Source organism: Odontesthes bonariensis, chromosome 5 (genome assembly GCF_027942865.1).
Source record: "Odontesthes bonariensis isolate fOdoBon6 chromosome 5, fOdoBon6.hap1, whole genome shotgun sequence".
Lineage (NCBI taxonomy): Eukaryota > Metazoa > Chordata > Actinopteri > Atheriniformes > Atherinopsidae > Odontesthes > Odontesthes bonariensis.
Genome location: NC_134510.1, coordinates 27,307,679 through 27,335,215, shown reverse-complemented (window position 1 = coordinate 27,335,215; position 27,537 = coordinate 27,307,679). Strand labels below are relative to the sequence as shown.

The following is a 27,537-nucleotide window of genomic DNA, read 5'->3' as shown; positions in this document are numbered from 1 at the left end:
TGTCACTGCGGGCTCAACCTGGTGGCACAAAGATCACGCCATAACTAACCTGCGTGTTTTTAATGACACGGAAAGCATCTGCTCATAAGCCGTCACGATCAGAGAATGAATCAAAAAGAAGAAATTGAAATCCCAAATATGTGGACATTGACTTGAGAAGATCGTGCTCTATATTCAACACTTTAACAAGGGGGTAAATTCTAAAAATATATATACGTTGCTTGGCAACCACACTGCAGCTGTGGCTTAGGGGAAAGAGCGGGTTGTTCATTCAGCGCCAGGCTTTTTTATTCTTCATTTAATGAAACTTCAGTGAATGATGACATCCAATGAAAACCACATCCGTCTCCAACAACTACTAACGTCACCCAAAAACATGTAAATGCAGATTGATGGTAAATGTAGGGAGTATTATTGATAAGTTATTATTATTGATCTGTTACCAACAGCTGTGGGGTTCACGTCAAGATGGTTCCTGGTTTGAATCCCGGCTGGGGCCTTTCTGTGGAGACGTGGGTGTGGGCTCTCTGTGGGTACTCCGGCCTCCTCCCACCGCCCAAAAACATGCATGTTAGGTGAACTGGTGGCTCTGAACTGACCCTAGGAGGGAGTTCGTGCATGGTTGTCTCGTCTCTGTGATGAATTGGCAGTGGCAGCTGGGGAAGCCTCCAACCCCCAGATTTCATTGAGAAGGTACAGAAAATAGATGGATAGGTTAGGTTTTTCTTCTAAAACCTTGACAAAGAAATCTCTCAACTAAATAAAGTCTAAAATCAACCCACCTTATGTACCGTTATATCAGTTAGTTGTGATTAGTGTTGCAATGTTTCATAAAGCCACAGCTTTGATGCAGAACGGCTTCACTCATTTGTCCTGTACGGACACCAACATCTCTTCATAACTCAGTCAGAAATGTGACGCAGGGACAGTTTCATCACTTTATTAATGAGTTTAATTATTTATAACAACAAACAAAAACTGTCTCTCTCCTTCCATCCCTCCCTCATCACCATCTCCATCATCAAACTGTTCTGTTCACAACGACGACATTTTTACCCTCCGACAAGGGCGATAAAAGGGTCACCACAAATTAAAAACAAAGTGTGACAGATCATAAGATGGACAAAAAAAAAAACATTAAAAACATTTACCCAGCTCTTCATTTAGGAGGATGTTCTCTGTCTGCCAGCACGCACACAAACACACATACATTCCCTGCAGATGTGCTAAAAAAAAAAAAAAAAAAAAAAAAAGATCTCAAAATCTGTAAAGCAAACACACCGAACAGACAGTTCAAACCTGCGACACTCACACGACGCACAGTAGGCGGAAAAATAAATCTAGATAAAAACAGCAAACAGTCAGACAAAGGAGATGATACATCTAATTGAGATAACTTTTTCCCCCTTTCCTCCAAATACACGAGGTGATCTGTGCTCCTGACCGCGGCGACCCCCACAGCTCCGGAGGCTTGTAACATTCCCTTCACGCTGAAGTTTAATGGAGACTTCCACTAGTTTGCTAGCATGTGCATACATACATACATCTGGATCCGAGTACAGTATCTTGGATGTGAAATTATTCTGCATGTGATGTTGGACTAAAATCTGGATTTGAAGAAAAAAAAAAAAAAAAAAAAAAAAAAAGAAGAAAGAAAAATCCATAAATTTGACCCAATGAAAAAGACCCCCGAACCCTCCCCCTTAAAACGCAACACAATAAATAAAACAGTCAGGACATTAATGGGGGACAAGGGGAAGGCGTGATGAGAGAAATGGAGGGAGAGAGAATAAAAATGAAACATTTTGTTCTGCTTTTTCTTTTTTTTTTCCCCTCCTGAACCAGGGATTGAAATGAAATCGTATTTACAGACTGCGACTGAGGATAAACAGCCCGGCTGCTGCTGCGCCGGTCCACTACAGAAAGAAAAAAATTACAAGAACAACAATATAATAACAATAATAACAAAACAAAAAAAAAAATAACAAAATAAAAAGGTACTTGATATTTACAGTTTAGCTGTGGGGAGAAAAAAAAAAAAAAAAAAAAAGAGGGAGGAGAGAGGGAAGCGGAGAGGGATGAAGACGAGGAAGAGTGGGAGTGGAGGCTCCAAAAGCTGTTGGGTTTCAGAGGTGTGGGGAGCATTGTTACTGACGTTAGAGGGTGTCTGCTTGAACTGGACATGCACGTTTGTGTGTGTTGGACAAATAGGAACATGATACGAGCGTCACAAGCAGGATGCTCGGATCGGAGGGTAAAACGACGAGTCGCTCTCACAAACCAAATAAAAAAAGCAAATTCACAGTCTTACTCCTGCAATAATGTCTGCTGTGCGTTTCAGCTGAAAAGACGGGTCAAGCGAGCCCCTCAGTGCCCCCACACCTGCTGTCGTTCTTTAACATAATCAAGCTGATATGAAACAACTCTAAAGTGACATAATTAATGAGGTGATAGTCACCTTTCAGACACTGAGGCTTCTGTATTAGATGCCACTGGAGCCTCACACCAGCGGCTCCCTCCCTGTGAGGTCAGCCGGACACGTCGATGGCTTCCCTCCGCTCCCTTTGGAGATGTGCAATACTCACATGAGAATTAACATGTAACACTGAGTTTCCAGCTTAACCAATGAGGACTTGAGCTTATAATGACGAAACTGAAGATGCGTGCACTCTGCTCGTGTTAAGCTCCCCCCTTTGATCACAGGCAGTTAAGGAGCTAATACTCAAAAACAAACGGTAAACACGGGCTGAGGTGCTCTCTTTTGTGATACAATTTAAAACCACCTCTCATCTAAAATGACACGTTCTGTCTGGTATCAGACAAGGAGATTAAAATAATTCCTCACATCTGTTCACCGGTGGGCTCGGTCAGAGTAGAAAGCAATAGAAGAGCCTCTAGTTCACACACTGGGCTGCTGAGCTACGATCTAATGACACGCACAGCACGAGTGTGCGATATTTTGACTCGACTAAGGATGATTGTCAACATTTGTCAGGCTTTACACGCTGCCCTTATTCTTGATGCCGTAGCCAATTACAATTCAAATCAATGGCACCACGGCCACACATAAAATTAGACAATGCAAATAAAATTAACTTAAAATGGGATAAAAGTCAGCTGTCGATTATAATGGAGAAAATCCACATAGCATGTACAACCCTCCTCCTCATCTTTTCAACATCCAACCCAACCGACGTTAAGTTTCTGTATTCTAGCAGGCCGCACACGGGACCACCCCGAACTTAGAACTCCAGCTTTACATGAAGCCCGAGTGCAGCCGCCAAAATGCCATTAAAACAACCCACAGCTTCCTGAGTCGAGCAGCTGCAGGCCCTGCTTTCTACTGGAAATGGTAAACATTCAGGGAAGATAGCAATGCTGAGTGTTGCTGCTGTTGTGTCTGGTTATATTTTCTCTGTTAAGGGTTTGGAGCCAGGAGGAAGGTCGAGGGGGGTGGGGGCAGGAGCAGAGGGAAGAAAAGGCAAACGGGGAAGACGAAACCAAAAACATGATAGAGGGATGGATGCTCAGGTGCTGTTGTTGATGGATCCAGGTGCTGAGCTGGGCTGGGCGGTACTGTCTGACACGCTGCCCTCTGCAGGGGAAGAGAGGGAACACGCATATTAAACTATCACACATGGAGCCACAGACAGAATGCGCTCATTGTGCTGTAAATAATAGATGTTTAGCCATAAAGAGGAGTCGACTTTGAGCCGAGGCTAATCACAGGTTTAAAAAGCAGGTCGGGTAAGGAGGAGACGAGGATTAAGCTGTTAAGTGTTAAGCAGATGTAGAAAACGACATAGTAGAAGAGTATCAAGCTGCCACATGTACCGTGTGAGGCAGGCGATGTCTGTGCACGAGCGTGAGGAGGAATGAGCGTGGAGTTCAGCTGGGGCTGGATAGACAGCTCTGAGAGTGCAGATGAAACAAAAAAAACATGTTAAATTACACGTAAAATATTGCACAACAACAGTTGTAACTGTTTACATTTGAAGAGAGGCACAGCAAAACAGACTGACCAACAGGACTGAAGTTGAAGAGGAGCGGCAGTTCTCGTCCGCTGGGCAGGCGGGTGTTGGGTTGGCGCAGCTCGTCGAAGAAGGCGTGCGCACAGGCTTCCAGAGGAGACAGTCTGGTCACTGGTGTGTATTCCAGCAGCCGAGAGCAGAGGGCAATGGCCTCCGGTGGGGTACGAGGCTTAAAGACCTGAAATGTATCATTCAGTAGGAACAAAGTCAGGTTTAAGTTAAAAAAGGTGGACATCACTTTAAAAAGAAGAACAGCGACAAAGGGAAGCCTTCTTGTATGTAGACATTGAGAATCAGCATACCTTTGTCCAAGGGTGTGCTTTGATCTGTGGGAATTTGAACTCTGTGTAGTTCGGGTTCATCTCACGGATCTGCTCCCTTGTTGGTGTCCCCAAAACCTGCCAGCAGAGAAAAAGTGTCTATCCATTAATATCAGTACAAACGCAAAAATATGTTTGAAGTTCAATTTGTCCTTTAGGATATATTGTTCTCCATTTAATCAGTGGAGAAATTAAGGCGACCTTTACACAGAAACGATCTGAAACCAAAACGCAAAAGTGGCGTTTTGTTTTCACTTTTAAATCTGCATTTAGACGAGCGTTTTAGGGTGAAAATCTGCGTGCATACGGAAACGCAAAAGTGTGTGACGTTTCATGCCACGCTTGGTCGTCTACCACTCCATTCATGAAGTTATCCCACCACTGAGAAGTCCTCCCAGGTCTCACCCACAGCTGTCTAGGTCGCCTGCTCTCTCTATGAACTTCAAGTCTTTCGAGAACGTAGTTCATATTTTTGGTCTGTTCTTTACTACTCTCGCTCATCATTGCTGTTATCTGATGAAATGACTCTTGAACGTCAATTACCGCGCCTAAGGCGAGTCGAAAGTCCACAGGGACGGACATGTTGATAGTTTACTGATGTGTTTCCCACGGTTTCCTGGCGCTTTATTATGCTTGTCACGTCATTTCTATGTGACGAGAAACGCAGTTTTGCGTTTTTCATCCTTTACACGGTGGCGCGACAGTGGAGCGTTTTCAAGAATTCCACTCTGGAGGGCGGTTTCACTTTTTTGCGTTTTCATGCCCCCAAAACGCCGTTACCATCTAAACAATATAGTGCATCCTCAAAAAGGTTTTGCGTTTTTTACCCGTTTTCGTTTCCGTGTAAAGTGCCCCTAAGCTGCACGGCACTGTGTTGCCCGCATGCTGGGACATTAGCGCCATCTTGTGAGAAATATTCTCTCATTTCCTCCGTTTGAGACCATAGTTGCTAAACTAAATAAAAAAAGTTGCTAAAAAAAAGTAAAATTCAGGGAGGGGGTGGATGGAAAAAGAAGGAAGAAAAAAAAAAAAAAAAAAAAAAAAGACAAGCCCTACCAGGAGCAGTTTAAATGCTGAAAACCACATCTGCTAATTACCAAGACAACAATGTGCCAAAATCAGATCCCTGGTTCTTTTGGGATAATTTCTCAGCAAACAAATGAAGAAATTCTAAAAACAAATAGAGTCAGCGATGCGTTTATTATACAACGTTGTATGTAGTCACTGTACTAATAATAAAGATGTGTATTAATATTGATCCTCATCTTAAATACTTAGTGGACAGATATGTTTCACATTTGGTCTTACGGATTGTGGAAATGGACTGAGATATGATTTTAGAGGCTGATGCTACAGTTTGGGGGTCGAAACAATATCCTGAAGTTAGAACTCAGGTTCTGATCATACAAAAGACTCCTGCACGCACTGAGCTGTGTGTACAACTTCGCAGGCACGCTGCTTCCCCCTGCACCTTGCAAAGCAGGCCTTCCAGCCACTCTGTGGGAAATGCAACTGAAGAGAAAATGTTTCTTTTTGCACCTTTTGATTGATAAAGATTTACTCTTTCAGAGAGGGAGGATAAGCAGGAAGGAGCCATTTCGTCTCCTGCAGCAACACGTAAACCCACTTCTCCTGCTGGACCTTTATGTGAAACTTTCTCTTTGCACAATAAAAAAAACAAACAGTTGGATTCTCGTGAACTCACAAGAGAATCAATTTAAGGTTTAAGGTTGAGCGGTGGTTCAGTGAGCGGTTGCAGTTCCCTCGTGACTTTGCCGGATGTTTCGTCCAATTACCCGGAAAAGTATTTTTGAAAGAGCCTTTTCCTTTTTTAAAAGGATTTATACAGAGGACGTCTGAGGTGTCGGGTAGCTTTCCTCTGCCAAAGCCCATTAACAAAAGTCATTAACAAAACTATGCAGGTTTTTAAAGGCTTTTCTGGGTGCTAGAGGCCTTTATTCAACAGTGGGTGGACAGGAAGGGGGGCAGAGAGTAGGGAAGACATACAGCAAAGGGCGTCCGGGTGGGACTCGATCCTGGGCCAGCTGAGTCGACATAACAAATCAGTTATGAAGATATTGTTTTCTCGGACTATAATTCTGATGGTGGTCCATGTAAACACGGTTAAAGTCGCAGTGTCCAGTTGTCAAGCCCATTTGTTGTGGCTTGCTGGCTTTTCTTTACTGCCAAAGGGAGTCTTACTGTACCTTGATGATCTCTACTAGCTGGTCCACTCCACTGTCCCCGGGGAAGATGGGCTGGCCCAGCAGCAGCTCCGCTAACACGCAGCCGGCTGACCAGATGTCGATGTTGGACGTGTAGTCGGTGGCACCAAATATGAGCTCCGGGGCACGATAGTACCGTGAGCAAATATAGGACACATTTGGCTCTCCTCGAACTAGCTGCTTTGCACTGGAGAGTTTTAGAGGAGGAAGATGAAATTAGCGTTTTCACAACATCATGAATTCTAGACAAGCAAGCAAGAGACGTGGGTACACAGACAGAGCGAGTGAGCGTTCCCTCAGCAGGCAGAAAGATGAAGGCGGGACGTTACTGACCTGCCAAAGTCGCAGAGCTTGAGGATGGCCGTCTCTGGGTCCACCAGGAGGTTCTGAGGCTTGATGTCTCTGTGACACACGCCCTGGGAATGGATATAAGCCAGACTGCGGAACAGCTGGTACATGTACACCTGAGGAATGGCATAACGCCAGACAGTGTTTAATAACTTGGACAGAATCACACACATTTTTCATGACTCATGGTTGCTACAAAACTCCACGGTGGTTTCTGAACGTTTTTTTAATCACACTTAAAACCCCATTTAATATCATTATGATGAAAGTGGCTAAATATGAAAGAGAATCAGTGTGAACAATACAGTCCAGTTATTACATCTTTTCCCAATATGTCACAGCTATAAAAATCTAATTAAAATGGGGTCTAGACCAGATAAGAAGAGTTTAAAGGTTTGTGAAGTCAGAACAGTGTTTGGTGCTGTTAGCGTTTTCTTGTGAGCGCAACATAAAGTCACCACAATGCAACATTTAACACAAAAATGTACAATCTCATCCCAGAAATGGAGATAATAGGATTTGACAACATGAGAATGACATCCTGTGACTTGGATTTTCTGACTATAATGACTCTGAATCAGTGGTCGGGACACCTCGACGGGGAATATTAGGTTCATGAAAAATAAAAATAAAAATCTGGTCCTGGAATAACATTTTTTTTAGCAGCTTACAGTCAGAGAGTTTTCTCATTTCTCAACAGCACAAACTCTAGTTGGATAGGATTTGTGTGCACGACCGTGAGAAATGAAGCAGCTGCCTCACTGCTCATTCTGATGCCCCCTCAGCCCCTTTAGCCTCCACTCCCAGTCGTACTCTTAATGAGCAACCCTGCCTGCTCTCCCAATGACAGGCTGCATCTCTTCAGCCCCTGTCCGGTTAGACAGGATGCTGAGAACAGTTCTGTGAGCCTCCACCTGTCAACGCCATCCTGCGCACCATCATCTAACCCCGACAGACAAAATGAGGATGACTGTCCCTCAATCGTAGGCATTTATTTTTAATAAAAAGACAAAACAATTGAGCTTATTTCCACACTTTTTCTACAAAAATAAAATCTGAAATTGTAAATATTATGCTGCAAAAATTTCCAACAGAGCGTCCAGAAATCTTACACACTGAAATATCAGGGATGTGATTTCTGTCACGTTACGACCGCCCAAACTCTGCTTTGGTGTTGAAAGAAGCAGCTGTGTGGTGTCTGATGCAGCCTGCAGTGGCTGGTTTCTATACCAAAATAACACACGTGTAAAAAACTCTCCCTGAAGACGTGCAACCATCCTCATCTTACTCTTTTGACATTCGTCCTCACATCTAGGTCAGAGGTGTCAATCTCAAATAAAACAAAATTGCCCCCACGGTTAAGCGTGGACCCATTTAATGAGTCTGAGGACTGCAGACGTTAAGCATCTTATCATGCAAACATGATGACAGTCGTCACCATCACCATTATCGTCATTGCTGCCCACGTGAAGCCTCGACAGCAGGCTGGCCAGAATACAAAATGATTACAGACCAGATGACTGAGGGATGAGAAAGAGAGGGTCGCTGAAGAGGGCAGAGAGGTAAAAGGAGGAGAGGGTTGAAGAGGGGGGGGAGACAGGAGAGCCTGGGGAGAAGACTCCAAAGCATGCCGTGATGAAAGTGTGCTGCTGGAGGAAGGACAGATGTCAGGGAAGGGAGGAAGAAAAGAGCCAGAGAGATCAGCATGCATCTTAAAGCCTCAGGGGAGCAGCAGGCTGAGGTAGGGAAATGAGCCGTGAGACAGCTATAATGTCCTCTCTGCTGCTCATACGCAGTAAACACACAAACACTAATAAGAGCACCCTTTTATAAATGAGGAACCAAGGGTATTGCAAACGATTTAATCCCACGGGTCCATCTTTCCCTTTCTGCTTTTATAATCCTGAAACAGCGAGCTGTCTGGGAAAGCAAACACAGCCAGTTGTTTAATACACCCCCAGGCAGTTACTGAGGAGACTGTTACTTTGAGTTCCCAACACAAATCTCTCTTCATATAAACGGGAAGTAATGAAATCCAATTAAAAGAAAAGGAAAGTACATCCATGATTCCCGTTATCGAGCTGCGGACTGTGACTTCTAGTGTGATCTTTTCAAAGCTCAGAAGCACAGATTTAGGCCCAAACTGTCGAGCAGCTGCCTTTCTAACAGTTATCCTTCTCCTGTGGATTTCTAACATGACAGCACAGATGCTGTTTTACATAAAATTTGCATTTCCCAAAAAAGCAGAAGCCAAAATCCATTTCTTGCGCAACAATCCCACATCACCCTCAAAATGAATCTTCTCAGTTTTTTAAAGATGAAAAGTCGATGATCTAACCTGAATTGACCTTTTTTTAAAGCCTTAAGTATCAGCAGTGAGGTGAAGGGATGAACCTCCAGCAGAGTGTGTTATCATCTTTAAAAAGAAATCTCTACTCACCTTAACATAGATGATGGGGATGGTGGTCTTGGCTTTGTTGAAGTGCCGAGCCACCCTGTACACCGTCTCAGGGACATAATCCAGCACAAGATTCAAATACACCTCGTCTTTCTGTTGAAAAGGAACAAAAGAAAAAGTACCGTGTCACTACAGGCGAGACGTGAACGTAGGTTACTCTAAACCCCTTTAAACGCATGCAACTGCTGTTCTGACATTTTCTAGAGAGGTCAATGCCTGCAGCATTTTCTCCAGCTTTGTTAAGCCTAATTTGCAGCCTAATTAACGAGGGCTGCTCTCATTTTGAGATCATTTAAATTCAAAACCCACACATATAAAAGACACAGGGCAGGGGCGCGCACATGAACAGAATCCAGGTGTGGAAGCAACCTGGCAGAGGAGCGTCTCTTTTCACTGACAAGCTCTGACAGGAACCAGCTCGACCTTCCCTACATGCTGGAAACCACTTCCACGTTCATACAGCCTCACCGCTGATTAAAAACACATCTTTGTGATTCACATGTTAACCTGGCCAGATTTCGTTCTATATACAACTGGGGGGGGGGGGGGTTTCACCACACTTTACATGCTTAACACATCTTTAAAAGACAAGAACTGTGTTGTACTGAAGAGTGGAGTTGGACTGTTAAAGAGTTTTTGATTGATTTTCTGTTCAGAGTTTTTCGGGCAGGTCTGGCAACAGAGCTCAGAAGCAGATCTGAGCTCGGTGGATTGAAGGGCCGAGTTAAAAATCTGATACTGTGCTGTAGCGGGACAGTATGTACACGTACATGGTGGTTTTACTATACACCGTGGGATCACTTTTTTTCTTTGAGCTGCGCCTTGTTGCTCAGCAGCTCAGAGAACAGAAGTTTCAGGTGGAACATCAGTCACCCGACGCTCAGCGGATCGATTTTGTGCAGAAAGTTTGGACAGTCGCTACCAAAATGTGCCTCAAGTTTCACCTGCTAGTTTTACAAACTTTTTCCAGAGACAGCTGGGATTTAACATGCTTTAACAGACGTCCGTATATACTGCTGGTATATACCACTAATGCATCCTGCACTAAATCAGCACACAGCCACCATGAAAATGTAACCAGCACAATTTTACAGGTTCAGCAACTTCATCCTAAGCAGGAAGGTGACCGACTGAAGCGCTTTTCGTTTGAGCCGATCTGAGACCTGTCAGGCTCATCTTCTCATGCTTCCAAGACCAGGTTTTATTTATTTGGCGATTGTTTTGATCATTCATGTTTGGCTGGGAGGTTGAAAACAGAAAGATAGATTTATTTCTGCCTTACCGAGACTCTAAACAACTTTGTTAAGAAGACAAATATAGGACCGCTATTGTAAATATGGCTGAAGTAAGTAAAATATCTTCAATTATTGACAGTTTGAATACACAAAGGATATTCAGACTGACACCAATGCACCAAATCTAAATTGATAACCTTTTTATTCTTATTTTAAAACATTTTAACTGTAATGCAGAGTTGGAATGCAATTTGAATATGACAAATCAACCAGACCTTGGACCCATACAACCCTAAGTAATATATTTATTGTACCAGTAAGACAAAGATCAACTTGTCTTCAACATGCCCGTGAATCATCAGGGATGCATGCCCCATTAATTGCCTGGGTGTGGGACCATTGTGCTCCATTCGGAAACTTCCGACGGCATAAATCATCGACCCAGTGCGTACACACCTTCTCTCCGCTGGAGTAGAAGAAGTAACGTAGTCTCACAATGTTGCAGTGGTCCAATTTCCTCATAATTTGCAGCTCTCTATTCTAAAATGAAGAAAGGAAAAAAATAAGTGGTGAGAGAGAACAGGGGTGTAAAACACTTTGGTGCAATCATCTGAGCAAGTAAGCGTGTCTAAGCATACCTTAAACCTCTTGTCTTGGAGGACTTTCTTAATTGCCACCATCTCCTGAGTGTCAATGAGGCGAGCCTGGTAGACCACTCCAAAGGAGCCATTTCCTATAACTTTTATGTCTGTGTAGGATACTTCCTGGGGGCGATCAGGGCCCTGACCGGGTGTGGCTACCACCGTCGTCACTTTGCCGCTGTCTCCTGTGGAAAACGGCACAAATTCAAACTGTAAGAGAGACCCTTGAATTAAACGTCGACCCCAAGAAATTTGACTCGAACCTGTAATTAAGCACGTTATTAACATTTAATTACACAAATATAAGTGGCCTACACATAAGAATGTGGGGCATAATTACAGACCCCGTTTCAGCTTTTAAACCAGCATCATCCCTTAGAGACAGAAGCTAAACATTAACACGGGCAGCACCCCCCCCTCTCCCTCTGAATGGTTGTGACCTAAGTGGTAGCTCCCGAGACGCAGTGACTGGTTGATAATGAGCTACTGATACTTCCCACAACACTCCATCTGCTCCCCCTGGGTGAAACCAGGTTAAAGCCCTTTCAATCTGGAGACATGCAGGACCGCTGAAACCAGCATCCACCCCGAGTTTGACCCCTTCATTTGAGAATGCATCAAATATTAATCCCTTAGTCATCAGGGCTTAAAGAAACTCAAGATGATAATATTTCTCACGTCTTAGAGCAAAAATCCAACGTTCTTAATTACCAAATACATTAGTCATTAACATTACTTTCAGTTCTTCCTCAGAGCTTGTCCGCTGTTCCTAACTTATAACTACACGATTAAGAAAAGCCAGTTTAACGTATTTTACAACCCCTGCAGTGTAGCTCGGTCAGTCGCAGTTTAGCACTTAGCAAACAGCTAAGTTGAAGGAGCAGAGTGCAGGACTAAGTGACATCTACAGCCAAAGTGGCAGTGCAACACACCCCGATCTACACAAATATGGAGGAGAAACTAAAGTAAAAGGGGCTGGTGTGTCGACTCTTTGGGCAGTAGATCACAATAGATACTGAAAACTGTAACTTTAATCTAAAAACGAGAGAAAGACAATTAAGCACGTACATTTATTCAATAAAACCCCTTTTATATACTTTCTGTACTACTACCACAACGAGCATATAGTAGCAAAAAGCTTCAGTAAAAGGTAAAGATGTGACGATGTCCAAAAACCAGCCTTTAACCACGTTACGTTGGGTTGTAGAACAACAAACTGTGTTAAAGGGAACCGAAAATTAAGCCCCAAGGACGGGATGAAAATCTGCTCATCGTTCAGAGGACGGACACGTCGTGTAAAACTGGAGAGTGCTGCACAACTTCTGGGAGTCTGCTCACGATCACACCGACTGCTGCAGAAATAGTTGGAGCTAGAGGAAGCAATTCCAAAATTCACTGACAAAAATTGGCCGAGGGGGTATAAATGCCAGACTTTGTGATTTTAAAAATACAAACACATCCCACAGCCGAATGTTAGAAAGATGTGCTGGAGTCAGGCGTTAAGCAGGGAAACCTGGTGATCCAACTTATTTTTGTACTGATATTTTGGAGGTTTCTTTTTTTAACATCCTGCTTGAGAAGTTGTAACTTAATTCTATCAGCGCCGCAACATAAGATCAGAGATCTGACACGCTAAGTTTAAACGCTCACTCTCAGTTTTTACCATGGCAATCAGCCGTGATTACCATGGCAATCAAACTGACACTTTGAAGCGTTGGGGTCAGCACTATCCCAAACTTTAAGTTCTTGAATCGTTTTGTTGTCTCGTGGGACTTAAAGCGAGCTGAGAGCTTTCACTCAAAGGTAAAGTCTAGTTAAATGAAACAGAAAGGGGCCTTGGAAACGGGAGAATCTGAATAGCAGCTACACCCCGACATCAGATGAAGAACGAGCTGACATTTGGAGACTTTACACGAATGGCTGCCGGGCGAGCGTTTTCCACTAGCTGTACAGTAAGGATAATGCTCGACCTTGTCAAAATAAACCGCCAAAAGCTTAAGGTCCGACACCGTCCGACAGCTCTCGTTAGGGTCAAGTAGATGTGTGGCGCTTTCATGCCTGTGCACGTGTTGGGTCAAGAATGAGTTGACAAATGGGTACCAGGAGCAACAACACTGGGAGGAGAGCAGAAAAGCAGCAGATAAGAGGCCTGCTGCCAAAAGGCTTGTCAGGACCTGTGATAAAAATTGCGTGGACAGTAGCACGCCCAGAGGTGCTACCATTTCTGTGCTTACTCAATTTGCTTGTCTCAACAGGACCCAACCAGATTTCTATTAAGCCTCCGAGTTTCAAAATGGAGTCAGAGAAAATATACATTTCTACTAAAACTAAAGACAGGAATGACTTCTTCAGTAAATATCAAATTTAATTTTTTGTTATAACAATTTCAAATAAAATGACAAAAACAAAAGAGCTCTTATATTTTTTCTTTTAAAACAAAACTATTTCAGGTTCACAGCAGACGACAGCGTGCCCACATGATCGGCCTCGATCTCATCTGTTCCCCTCAGGTCAGCAGGAAACATTCAGCTTTGAGATCAGTCACCGTGTGGTGCCTGCACGTTGCCCTGTTACAGCTCCACAACACACTGTTTCTTTGTGTTTTACTTTAGCACCACTCTTTCTTAAACAAGTCAGAGGGGAGCACATTAAATATGGAGCAGCTGTGGCATGATAGTGGCTTAAATAATGAATGCAAAGATGAGCACTCTGCCCGGTTGTCAGTGAACAGCTTTGGTTTCTAATACATCAACACCAGCCAACACAAAAAATGATGAGCAGGGCGACTTTCATCACACCCAGAGTTAATGAAAAATTACCTTGGAGCTTGTTTGCAAGCGTAAAACTCGAGCATGCTTTTAACATGATAAAAATAAAAAAAATAGTCAGTACTGTGATAAATTACAACATATCTGATCATTTGGGGCCTTTTAGCACCTTTCCTGACAGTGTTTGATGACGGGTTTACACCCAGAGGAGATAGATAAATAACACCAAAGCTAATTCATACATCTACAAGTTTCCTGTCCTCAACAGTAAAGATCAACTCAACTGACCCGGCACCAATTAGACTCACATAATCTTACGGCTGACTCGACCTCACTTATTACTAAACTTCACAAGTATTGAATTTCACCTTCCTGTGTTGCAGCTCACAGATTTAAGACGCCTTTCTTTTGTGATCCACAGATGTAACGATGGGATGCAGCTTTCAACACTGACAATCAGGTCCAAGATACTGCTCCATTATCTCTAAATATGAAGCCTACACACCGCATTGGGCGGAGGTAGTTGGGATTAGCTCCATATACAAGGTAACATGGTGGGGTTTGCACAGTCCCACCCCAGAATTTCCTCCTGCGTTTCCAGGCGACCTGGTGAGATGCAGACTCCCTCACGACTTCTCCTTCTTAGTAACTTAGTCGTGGCTTTGTCTGCATGTTTCTTCAAAAAAAGCAAGTAGGGCTGAATGTAGCAACACGTTGGAAAAGTGTCTTCTTTCAGGTCGGTACGTAGGTTAGGTACGTGCACTCCCTTAACCTCCTTTTTTTTTTTTTTTTTTAAATTGACTTGAGAAAAATTCAGTTGTCAAATGTCATCTGCTGAACTTTCCCCCAAACGTCACCATTTTTACATGAAAATATGCTTATAAGCTGCATTGTTGAGTATCTAATAAAGCTTGTTTCTTTGAATAAATCAATAACATTTCAGGATAATATAGCAGCCGTCTTGACTTTAATGTCTGATCAGAACTGTACGAATCAGGCCGCGATAGTTTGTAACGTATGAAACGAGGTTAACGAGTAAAGGAAAACGTTTGTGTCAGCAGCTCTCACGCAATGATAAGGAATTAAATACAAAGAGCTAACAAACAGTAACTAGTCCAGATACTCGATATTTGACTGAATATGTTTCACTAATCACTGCCTATTCACTGTGCTTTATTTCATGAAGAAAAATTCAGACTAAAACAAAAAAAAAGCACGGTTAGTTTGCGAGTGCATTTTTGTTGTTGCTGCTATTCCAAATTTGCATCATTGCTTAAGTTAAGAAAGATGTTTCTTAATTCTGTTTATTGACCTCACCAAAAAAGGCTAGCAAATTACTCATAACACTGAAGGATCATTCTGGATATGTCACAAACAACCACGTTTGCACAATTTGGGTTAGAAGGCTTGGAAAGTGCTCGGTGACACATTTTTACCCGTTTCTGTTAAGCACCTTTCAGATTTGTAATGCTTTCCATTAATCTGGCGGCAACTGAACGCGTTGGCGTCATCTCTGAATGAGCACCGAAGAGGTTTTCTGTAACGTATGGGCGACGACGATCTGACTACGGCGGACCTAGTAACGTATACATAACAAATTTGAACTGCAGAGGTCGGATGCACACAGGCAAGGGGTTCATTTGGCCTGGAGCACATTAACTCTCTCCATCACTTTCACAGGCACGCCTTAATAAAGTTGTGATGAGGACGTGGTTCGAATGAAGGTGTTAAGAAGCTGTTTGGAGAAGACATAATTCAGTTTTCACATGCCAAGAAGTTGTCCTACAACAGGTGAACGTATTATAACGAGTCTTCTTAACACTAATCTCTAAAAAAGAACTTATAATCGTTTATGGGGAAAGAAAATATCAATTTTCCAATATGGATTGAGCCAGGAGACTCTTAATTCACACACTTTAGATTTAAACCTGTAATTAAACAACTCTGTTTTCACAAAAGGGCACAAGGTAGAGGTGAAGAGATTTTCTGATTTAGTCAGATTAGTGTTAAGGTTGATTAAAACAGTCCTTCTGCAGGGTTCAGGCACCTCTGACACAAGAAAAAAAGCATTCAGACTCTACAGGCCCAAGACTTCCAAGAGTCACACCATGCAGCCAAAGAGTTATCATAGATTCAACAAAGATTTTCTTAACAGCAGTTTACACTAAACTTTTATATTTTGCAGGTACTTGTTTGCAGAACTACTATGTTTTTTGTATCATAGGATATCAATAAACCCAAAATGTTGGCACAAAAAGCACAAATTACTTAGTTTTGGCTGTCCCTCTGCCTTTCTGAGGAATTCGGTAAACGCCTGCAAATCTCCAGCTAACCACTGCTAATGTACAGCTACATGAGGCCAGGGCATTCTCCAAGTTCTTGTCATCGCACCAGCAAAGTGGGGGGACTAATGTTGGCAAACCAGGGCGGTCAGTACAGTGGTTGAAATTGTGGACAAATCGAGTATCTTCCAGCCATCTGCAAGCAGTGTGCTGACACAGCTCCAAAGCAAAACGAGCCAGTCTTGTAGAGCAGTTTTTCCTTCAATACGCTACAATGTAGAGGACTTCCAAATCATACGAATGACCTGAGACGGAATAAAGTTATATACTACCTACTTTAACTCGGGTATATGTGTTTTCATGTGCACGTCCGGACGAGCAGAGAGATAAGGTTCAGGTAAGGTCAACATTTGCTGGTTAATAAGCAAACATATAATCTGACTGGAACTGGGTTTTATAGGACATCCAAGTCACATAAAGTCCGTGTATAGAAGTTAACACAAAATAATTAATTTGGTCTGTTATCCCAGTGAGGCTTATTGATCAGATAGAATGGAGGACGGCGACTATAAACTCAGACTAGATGATTTTTTAACTATCTTTGCAAAGGTTAGCAAGAAAGCTAGTTAGCTCCTTCATCTGATATTAATGGAAGATAATATCAAAGCGGCTAAAGCAACATCTATTCATGTGTTATTCTGAAATAATAAGAGCTCGGTAATGTAATCGTAAAAAAAACGTAAAAGGACGTCGAAATACCCGCGGCTTTCTCTTAAGCTTCTAAAAACGGCTAACGATAATGTTAGCTTGGAGATGAAAGCCCTTGATCGCAGCGCTACCCTAATGAAAAACACATCTAACGTTAGCTGAGCAGCTAACTTAAGTTGGCTAGCCAGCTAACAGTTTGCGGGCTAAGGTTAGCTCCGTAACAACAATCGACAATAAATATCCCGTGTTACGTTTGTTTTAAAAATAAAATAAAGCGCAATCCTAGTCTTTTTATTATCAAGTAACTGGTTAATTGTGGAAATATGTTTAAAACTTACTTGGCAGTTTCAAATTCCCAAAGCTCGTCGAGCTGCTTCCACTGGCTTGCGAAGCCCCAGCTTTTCCTGTCGAGCTTCCGCCGGCGACTGCCGATCCGGCACCGGCTGCAGCAGATCCGGGAGCTCCGGGAGGCTCAGCGAATGAGCTGGTCCTGGCCCGCCCGGTGCCGCTCATATTTGTGTGAACTAAGCCGAGGCAAGGTTGAAGGTTTAAGCGGCCACACAGGTAGAGACTTTTGTATATGTATTCAAATAATCTATATAAATGAAAAATACACTTACAGCTTTCAGTAAAGGTTTCCCGTCTCCCCCTTTCTTCCTCTGTAGAACGGTGATGGTGGGGGGACTGGGGAGTTGACGCACAACAACGTAAAGCCCGCAAGGGCTTCTGGGGAAATGAGTTGATTTTGGCTTTGGGTCCATGGTATGGTACAGTGCCTAGTAGTAAAGTAGTTTCGATGCATTTCCTTTGAGCATTTTCTTTTTATGTTTACTCGTTACATAATTTCAAAGAGAAACCTTGTACTCTCTACTCTACTACAATAATTTGACAGCCCCTCTATACTTTAATTAGCCTTTATGTTGCAGCTATATGTAGCCTACTTCTAATTAGCAAAGTAGCATTTTTCGAGCAATATTTTCACTTATAATGGAGAATCTTTTTTAGATGTATATTTCTAAATTGCTGTACGATTAAACCATGGTAATAAACAACCCAGTGTTCACAAAGTCGGACATGTCAAAGCCTTAATAATAATAAAAGACTTATAAACACCAAAGTACACAAAAAAAACGAATACATATTTAACAATGTCAATTTTATTTATAAAGCACATGTAAAACAACATGAGTCAAACCAATGTGTGGTACAGTTAAAATTCAACAATCAAAGAGCATAAAACAATAAAAATAAGAGAAGAGATGAGTCTTCAAAAGATATGTTATAAGCTGTTTTACATATTTAACAAAGAAGAAAATAACAGGTGTTGTGGTTAATAGTTGAAAATTGTAATAATCAAAATCCAAGTTAGGAACTATCTCTGCTGTCCTATAAATACTTGAACCCATCTTGAATTTTCAAGTTGGATCTGGTCTGATGTCAGAGCTTTAGAAAATGTAGAAATAATTACAACTACCTATCTTACATTACATGAGACAGAAATATGACAAAAAATTAGATTGGTAAGCTTGTACTCAGATCACACAGCTGAGCTTCTTGTAGATTTATTGCATACAGGGAAAATCTCCAAAGGGAAATCTCTAAAATGATTTCCATTAAAAGGTTCATTTTAAAGGGAAAGGAAACGCACATACTGTGTGCTGTAAAATAATGAAAATAGCTTCCAGAGGATGTAATGTGGGCTCCTTGTGTTAAAGCTTTCAGAAATTGCATAATAAACATTAGTCAGCAAAGCATTTGTTGTGCTTTTAGGAAACTGTCTTGTGTTATTTGTACAATTATTGTTATTCTTAAAAAGCTTTCCTTAAATATTGTAGTAAATTGTTTTTTTTCTTCTAAATTCTTGGAAAATATGGTGTGAAGCGTTTCCCGTGACTCAACATTTTCAATGAAATCGAAAACATTTTTAAAAACTACATTTCCCAATATTGAGACGCACTTTATGATTGACAGTCAGACCGTCCAATCACAGCATCCGTAACTTTCAGGCTACCGCATTGGGCGGGGCATCCCATCACAAGAATGGAAGCGATCAGTGGGCTAACGTTTCATTACACGCTTTCTAATGCAAAATCTCACGGACCTTTATCAGTTTTTTAATTTTTTTTTACCAGAGTGGCAGCTACGGGCGAACAAAAACACATGTGGATGTATGAACGACGAGTAATGACTACACGAAGGATGTTCCATCGAGAGTAGATGAGAGGTAAGTGAAAAGAAGGGCCCGCCGTTGTGCTCGAAGAGCTTCGGGGAAAAGTGGGTAGCGCCGCCTGACGGACCGCCCGATGAATCGGGGGGCCGCTGTCAGGAAATCGCGGTGCCGAGAAACAGGTCTCCAATATCGAAGGGAGCGCCGCCAACAGCTCTCCATATGCCATCACACACTGTAAATAAAGATACGAATCAAATTTGGGATGAAATCAACGATTTGTTAGCTTCTGCTAAGTTTAGGTCGTAATATGATGCGACAGAGGCCTTTATTTTGGCTAACGGCTGAAAATTGCACGTTTGTTAGCGGGTTAGTTTCATTATGTCTCCATGTGAACTCTGCTAAATATTTTGAGTGTTTACACCAATTTTAAATGTGACGCTGGTGTTTGCTTTGTGTGAGAAATATGCAGCATTGTTTTTTTAGGCTAGGCCCCTGTAATTCAGCTGACTTATGTGCTAATATTGTTGTCATTTTTACATATTTGTTTTGCTTCCCACAGGTGGGCTCTTATCCTGACTGGATGACAGAAGTTGTTTTCGTTCGCCGGGCATAGCTTTGAAGGTTCAGTACTACCTCACACCCCTCCAGCACGCACAAGCACTCCCAAGATGGCTGAGCAGGAGCAGGAGGAGGCGGAGGACATGTATGTGGAGCACCAGTATATGTGCAGCGAATGCCACCAGCTCTTCAACACCCTTGAGGATGTGCTGATCCACCAGCAGATCCACACGGGCCAGGAGGTGGAGGGTGAGGCAGGGGAGGCCGTGACCATCTCGGAGATGGGGCAGAGTCAGCAGTACCAGTGTCTGGAGTGTGGGAGCCTCCTCCTGAATGCAGAGGAGCTGCTGCAGCATCAGGAGATGCACATGAGAGAAGCTGGGATGGAGGTGGAACACCAAGGTACAAGAAAACCCAACGCAAACATTGTACAGTAACTAGAATTAGATTCCCTCCCCCCTTTTTTTCTTTAGAAATGATCATTCACATCTGCTCTGTTAAATGAATGATGGAAATCTGCTTGTCAAGATGCAAGTCATGCATTAGACGAAGAGACAACAATCTCATCTGTGTTTATGACTGTTCCTCAGAGCTGTGCGAGGTCCTGGAGACGGGGGACGCCAACTCAGAGGCTGAGGTGTCTGGACCCGTTCGGTACCAATGTCTTGACTGCCTGACTCTGTTTGACTCACCCGAGACGTGGCTGGAGCACCGGCGGACCCACAGCAGGAGCAGCACACACAGCAACACGGAGACCGCAGTAAGGGACACAACCTACTTCCACAGTACTGAAAGGCTAATCCGTAGCCAATTGATTAGTGTTTATTTATGAGGTACTAAGGTACAAGTCTCTCTGTTTCTGCCACAGTTATTGATAATATAACAAATGATTAACTGCAGCTCCTTAACAAACCGTGGGACATGCAGTGGAGGCTGAATTCTGTCAAAGGAACTCGTATTAAGTTGGCCTTTAAAACTGATGTTGTGCAAACACGGCTCTGCTCTCACCCATCCACTGCAGCTTTCACTCAGAAAAGACCAAAGTGTGACCGGTTGATCGCCACACAGATTAATCAGAGTGACTGTAGTTTTACACTGTGTGATTCAAACACAAAAGCAGTGAGAAGGAATCGTTTGATTTCTGGTGTTTTTGTGCCCCCGCAACAGGAGTATGTGCTGCAGGCGGATGGCTCCATCATTCCTCTGAACAACATGCAGAACTACGTGCTGAGTGAGCAGCAGGCCGGGGAGATCTTGGCACAGGTATTTTGATGAAACTCTACGACATCTGCACAAAGTTGTTTGAGAATCAAATCAAATCAAATTTATTTGTATAGCACATTTCATGTACAAAACAATTTAAAGTGCTTCACATAAAATAAAAGCATTGCAGCAGGGAGTGTAAGAAGCATTAAAAATACATAAAAGAATATAAAGAGAAACAAATAGAATAATTTAAATGAATTTAAAAACAAGCAACAGTCAAGATAAGTTCAAATATATTTCATGCTTAGACACATGAGAACAGAAATGTTTTTAACCTGGATTTAAAAATGTCTACATTTGGTGAAAGTTTAATCTCCACTGGCAGTTTGTTCCACTGGCCTGAGTCCTTGGATCTAAGAGCTCTGCTGGCTTTATATTCTCTGAACAGATCACAGATTGTAAACCATCAGCAGACTTTTAAAATCTATTCTGTGACTGACTGGAAGCCAGAGTAAAGATTTTAAAACTGGTGTGATGTGTTCAGATCTCTTAGTCCGGGTTAAAACTCTAGCAGCAGCGTTCTGGATGAGCTGCAGATGTTTAATGCTCTTTTTGCATTAAACATCTGAATAGTTTTCTAACCACGAAGACTTGAAAGCAGACGGTTTTCCATCGTATCAGAAGTCGCGCTAATCGTCCTCACTGCCCTTGTAGCGGACTCGCTCTCGTTGGAGCTGTCAGAATTAAAAATGAATCGTGTAATTGCAATTATTTGAGAGAACTGTCATCATTTTAATCGTCTCCATTTGATGGAGCTCACTGCCCGACTTAATAGCCTGCACGCCCTTTTAATGGGGTCGCCTCATCGTGTCCCATCTTCTTCTTTTACTTCTAAAGTCTGAAAGACAAAAATACTTTTGATCACTCAATCTCACTGTCCCGGTCACTAAACCTTTGTTTCTCTATACGTCTGTGTTTTCCAGGTACTTGCTCAGCAGCAGCAACAGCCGAAGAAACATCAGTCTGTCTCTAAACCTGCTGCACCCTCCCGCACCTACCTGTTGCCCCCGGTGACTCCTGCCCCAGGCTCCGCCACCATGCACCTGCAGATTCTCACAGCTCAAGCTCTAGCAGACGGCTCCACCACTTCCAGTCAGCGTCGCTCCAAGCTGCCCCCTCTGTTGCCTGCTGTCAGCCGGAGCTCCTTGGCAAAGCTGGGGGTCCTGGAGAATGGTGTTCAGAGACTGGAGTTAAGGCTGGCCCCCAACGTGCACGACGACAACCAGCAGCAACAGCCCACAGAGGTGGTGGTCATCCACCCTTACGAATGCTCAGAATGCTCCCTGCTCTTCCAGACCCCCGAGGACTTCCTCCAGCACCAGGGCGAGCACTTCCTGGGCCAGGACAAGGAGAGCGGAGAGCCAGGAGTCATGAGCGGCCTCGAGGAGGCGCGAGGAAGGGAGGAGACCGTCAAGGTGCAGGACACGAGGACCAGAGCAGCGGAGAGGAAAGCAGCCGCCTGGGCCAAACCGCTGCAGTGCGAGCTCTGCAGCCGGCCCTTCACCTCGGTCAACCGGCTGGCTGCTCACAAGCGCGTGCACGAACAAGGCACGCACGAGTGTCCGGACTGTGGCAAGGTGTTCAAGAAAGCCACATCGCTGCAGACGCACATGCGCTCGCACTCGGGTGTGGCGCGGTACTTGTGTGTGGACTGCGGTACTGGTTTCACCACTGAGATGACTCTCATCATGCACAGGTGAACGCCCGGTAACACCACAGCAGCCGGCCATTTCTCACGCTTCTTTTTTCTGTTCGTGTCATCTCTCTCTCCTGGTTTCTTGCAGAAAGTCGCACACCGCAGACCCCCTTCACAAGTGTCAGTTCTGCAATAAAACCTTCACCAACATGACAAAGTACCTCTACCACCGTCGGACCCATCTCAACCGTGACGCGTCTGGTGCCGCCGCCCCCGTCTTTGCGGTATGAACATTGTACACCCCTGTAAAAACCTGGATCACTTGTTGGGCTTTTGCCCCAACAGTTTGAACTATATCTGAGCATCTGATGTGTCTCTTGTCTTCTGTAGGCGTCCCCTCCAAAAAGAGCGTCTGCCGCTGCTCTTTCGATCCTCCAGAGAGCGAGAGAGAAGAACCCGCACATCGCCGATGCAGAAATGAACCTGCTGGCCCCGCTCACAGAGGAAGAGATGGAAACACTCGGGGATCCAAAGCAAAGTTCTCCTTGCAAAGTGGAAGCAGGTGAAGATGGAGAAGAGAAGGATGACATCAAAATGTCTGAGGGAAACGCTGATGACCCCCAGCAGGTGTTCTTGAAAGACGGCGCTGTGCTGGCCTCAAAGCCCGCCTCCCTTTCTGAAGGCGGTGCAGAAGCGGTGCCCAGCCCGGCCGGCTCAGCAGAGGCCGCTTCAGCGTCAGATAAAGGTTCTTTTTGCTGTCGCTCGTGCCCTAAAAGCTTTCCTTCCCAGCTGCAGCTCATGCACCATCGCCGCAAGTCCCATGTCACCGAGCGCAGCTTTTTATGTGGCGTCTGTGGGAAGTCCTTTAAGAAGCACATCCACGTGCGCAACCACATACGCACGCATACGGGCGAGAGGCCTTTTCAGTGTTCCGACTGTGGCAAAACCTTCTCATCGCTGGCTAATCTGATGCGGCACACCCTCATCCATTCCGGCGTGCGCCCGTACCGCTGTGACGTGTGCCATCGCTCCTTCTCCCAGTCCTCCAACCTCCGTCAGCACAGCCTGCTGCACTCCAGCGCGGCAACACTGACCTGCCCCGACTGCCCCGCCACTTTTCGTTGGGCCACCAAGTTGGCAGCGCACCGCTTCACCCAGCATCCGGGAGCCCCGGCGCCCTTCCCCTGCCCTCACTGTGAGGTCGGCTTCCTCACCCGGAGGCAACGAGACGCCCACTGTCTGGAGCAGCACCCCACGCTGATGCAGACCGGCTCACAGGAACAGGTCCACGGTCTGTCAGAAGGGGGAAAAGATCCGATCTCAAAACCCTCCACCTCCACAACTACGGGGACAGAATCGGGGGATCCCACCAGTCTGGTTAGAGGAGCCCTGGACTGCAACATCTGTGGAAAGAAGCTGAACTCTCCGGCCAACTTACGACTCCACAGACTGAGCCACTTCACCTTGGGCCTCGGGCGGCCGCGGTGCGCCCCCGGCAAGCGACCCAAAGCTCACCAGTGTCCCATCTGTGGCAAGCTGTTTGTGTCGTCCTCCGGAGTCGCACTTCACCAGCGAGTCCACACCGGGGAGCGGCCGTTCCCGTGTCAGGTGTGCGGGAAGCGCTTCCGTCAGAACACGCACCTGCGAGAGCACCTGCGCACACACTCCGGTGAGCGGCCCTTTCGCTGCGAGGTGTGCGGAAAGGGTTTCATCCAGAGCATGCACCTGGCCGAGCACCGCAGAACGCACACGGGCGAACGGCCGCATGTGTGTCTCCTGTGCGGCAAAGCCTTCAAGACCTTCTCCAACCTGAGGAACCATAAAAAGACCCACGTGAGGCAGCAGAGGCTGGACGAGGAGGCTGCGGCCCAGGCTGCTATGGAGACCAGCTCTGCCGTGGCGGTGGTGGATGCCTCTGCAGTGGAACTGACTAACAGGCAGCCTCAGCTCATCCAAATCCAAACCTCAGAGCTACATCAGGTAGGAACAGATCCCCAAAATGGAACTTCAGACTGTTAATGTACCTTTTTATTTATTATTAATAGCAAAGTCTCATTTTCTTTATCAGAATAAGGACTGCTTACTTGATGTTAACAGCTGCATTTAAGATATATTATCACATAAATAATCCTCCAAGAACCATAATTATTGTTATTATAATAACAGGGAAATGTTCATCTGCTCCCCCACCCTTTGTTTATTTGTTTCCCCCTCGTAGACACAGGGCACGCCCACTATTATGTGTAATGAGTTTGGGGAGACCATCGCCATCATTGAAACCAGTGAGGGCGGCGTGCTGCCTCTGGAGCAGGCGCTGGAGATCTACCACACGGCTTTGGAGAACGGCCTCGCCGTGGATACAGTAACCGTGGACAGACTGCAGCTGCTCTGAGGACCAGTTGAACCGATTCTAGTCTTAAAACCTGGATTAAACAAAGAAAAACTGACTACTGCGAGGTTAAATATTGACTTGAGCAATGATTTACTGGAACCAGATATTTATGAACTGGACAATGAGTTTTGCAAACAGACCAAAGTATGTCGGGCTCCCCGTTGTTATTGTGAATGGAAGTGAATCTAAAATTAAAGATATGCTGGTAAATATAAAGAAGGACCATTGGTTGTGCCTGTGATATTTCTATGATTGATTTTGATCACTTTTATGACATGGATGTGAGTTTAGTCATCTTGTAAATGGGCAGAATCAAATGTTTTCTCAGATATGTAACTCACAGTCAAACACGTGAAAAACATTCTTGTATCATTATGGATTATATTGCTGCTTAAATATTCTTTTATTTTTATTTGCATCATGAAAGAAAAGCATCAAGGCTTTGAATTCATATAAATTCCTTTTTCTCGCATACAGAACAAACCAAGGAGTGAAACACAAGAACATTAATAGCCATATTTATTGTTTTTTTTCCCCATTTCATGTGTTTTACCTTCAGTAATGATGTCTTATAAGTCAACGTATGTTCAATGACAGAGTTTTCCATATCAATAATATGAGTCTACTGACTCTACAGTTATTATTTACAACACAACCAAGTCTTGCACAGACACAACCAGTATTATATCCTACCAGCTCTCTGATTTGTTACCTCCCTTCACTTCCCCCAGTTTTCTCTCCGCCTGCCTAAAAAGGAGGTCTGGAGAGAGCAATAAAGTGACAAAAGGAGGAAGGAGGGGAGGAAAGAGGCAGAGGAAGGAGATGTACAAGTGTTGAGGCTATAGGACTTAGCGAGGGAAAGAGGCATACGGAGTCATCTAGAAACATACGGCTTATTAATGTCGAAAGGATATAAAGGTCCATGTTGTTTCTGTATTCCTATTTAAAATGAGCAATAAAAATAACTGCACCGCAGGTCCTTGCTGAGGTGACAGGCCAGCCAAGGGAAGACTACAATGGAGGAGGTGTACAGGTGCGAAGCAGCATCTCTCACCTGCCTCCAAAACCGTAGAAAACAAACTAATATATGAAATCTAATGCTGGCAGAAATCAAGGAACCAACAATCTGTCAAAGAAGAGAACAGAAGTACAAACGAGGGTTCACTGCAATGATATGAGGAGTAATAATAACAACCATAGGAATAGTACAACAACAAACTGAATATGACAATGTTAAATATAAACCAAGGTATTTAAAAAAAGTTAATAAAACTGCTTGGCAATAGAGGATTATGTCTTTTCAGCCTGACCTCTACATCTAAGAGCCAGGATGTGCCCGGTGACTCTGACCCTCCTCCTTCCTTCATGGCTAGCGGATGAGAGGCACAGGAATGCTTGGTTCCTACCTACTGGCGTGTGCTCGGGTCAGTCGTATAAAGGAGGACCTGGCCAGTCAGGTAATTTGCAGGAATGATGGCACTGCCAGAAGTCCACATACGTTTCAGTCCGTCTTTCAGTCACTCCTGGTAGACCTCCCCTGAAGGTCTACTGGTGAGGAAAAAGCTTCTCTCCAGGTCCATTCTTGTCAAATCGCAGCGTTTCTGGCTGTTGAGGGCCCAGCCCCCGAATGTCAGCAGAAACAAGACACAAGCTTACAATTAAGTACACATACAGGTTTGTTTCTAAAGCAGACACTGACCTGCCTTTACTCAGCTAAAACAATAAAAAAAAAATAATATCAAAACGTGTAACTATTTTAAAACTTCTCAGTCCTAAAGGAGAACAGTTTCGTCTTCAAGGCAAATGAGTGCGGCTGTACACGGTGGTCCTTAGTTCACTGAAATCAATGGGATCTTTCTTTAAGGTGGTTAATACAGAGTGCCAATTCAATGTGTGGTGTTTTCTGTGTGCCACTTCTTTTTTTTTTTTAATTGTCCATCTTTTGGTGAAAGGGTCACGCACAGCAAACAAACATCTCTCACTTTCAAAGGTTGGCAACAGCGGATGGTAAATAAAAAAAAAAGTCAGGATATGACCAGCTAAAAGTAAAGAGAATGGATATGGACAAGCATGAGAGTGGAAAGCTGTGATGCAAGCTGTCACTGATGGACTAATTGAGCAATGTAGCTTGTCCTCATCCCTCATCTCGAAGAGTCCTGCGAATCACGAGGATCCTCTGGGCTCGCTTCAGTCCCCTGTTCCACTTCTTCATCCTGCAGCTCTCCGCTTCCTCTCCCAGATCCCTCTCCTGACTGGGAGCCAGACGGCCCGGGAAGAGAGAGGGCCGAGTCCGAGGGCCCTAAACCAGAGACTTCGGAGGGCGTCGCAGTCTGCATGATCTTCTGCCGCACCTCCCTGATCTTCAGCTGCAGACACACCTTGGTGGGAAATATGTCGGAGTATCTCGTCTGGAAGGCTGCGGTGGCCTGAGCTGAAAGAAGGAATAAATGTAAGTGGAAAACGGACTCAGAGCTCTTGTATGGATGTGTGCACGGTGTG

General features: G+C 44.2%; 3 protein-coding genes across 9 annotated transcripts in view; 1 reads left to right on the top strand and 2 right to left on the bottom strand.

The window, feature by feature from the left end:
* Window positions 1–987: 987 nt before the first annotated feature.
* gsk3ab (glycogen synthase kinase 3 alpha b) lies at window positions 988–17,708 on the bottom strand. The gene is made up of 11 exons (XM_075465908.1): window positions 17,637–17,708; window positions 17,355–17,540; window positions 11,256–11,443; window positions 11,074–11,157; window positions 9,365–9,475; window positions 6,910–7,040; window positions 6,559–6,763; window positions 4,334–4,429; window positions 4,023–4,209; window positions 3,835–3,912; window positions 988–3,595 (listed from the first exon to the last, which is right to left on the bottom strand). Exons 2-11 carry the CDS (start codon window positions 17,527–17,529, stop codon window positions 3,528–3,530), a joined length of 1,323 nt encoding a protein of 440 aa, XP_075322023.1. The 5' UTR covers window positions 17,530–17,540; window positions 17,637–17,708; the 3' UTR covers window positions 988–3,527.
* A 1,328-nt stretch (window positions 17,709–19,036) lies between these two features.
* znf526 (zinc finger protein 526) lies at window positions 19,037–26,297 on the top strand. Its single transcript, XM_075465907.1, has 8 exons — window positions 19,037–19,240; window positions 19,746–20,146; window positions 20,335–20,504; window positions 20,912–21,007; window positions 21,934–22,706; window positions 22,795–22,930; window positions 23,037–24,626; window positions 24,865–26,297. Exons 2-8 carry the CDS (start codon window positions 19,855–19,857, stop codon window positions 25,036–25,038), a joined length of 3,231 nt encoding a protein of 1,076 aa, XP_075322022.1. The 5' UTR covers window positions 19,037–19,240; window positions 19,746–19,854; the 3' UTR covers window positions 25,039–26,297.
* cicb (capicua transcriptional repressor b) overlaps window positions 25,541–27,537 on the bottom strand; it is a 34,616-nt gene continuing 32,619 nt past the window's right edge. For all 7 annotated transcript variants that reach the window (XM_075465902.1, XM_075465899.1, XM_075465901.1 and 4 more), the window contains one exon: window positions 25,541–27,469. In XM_075465902.1, coding sequence (XP_075322017.1) covers window positions 27,180–27,469 — 290 coding nt within the window. In that variant the 3' untranslated portion in view covers window positions 25,541–27,179. The remainder of the gene's footprint in view (window positions 27,470–27,537) is intronic.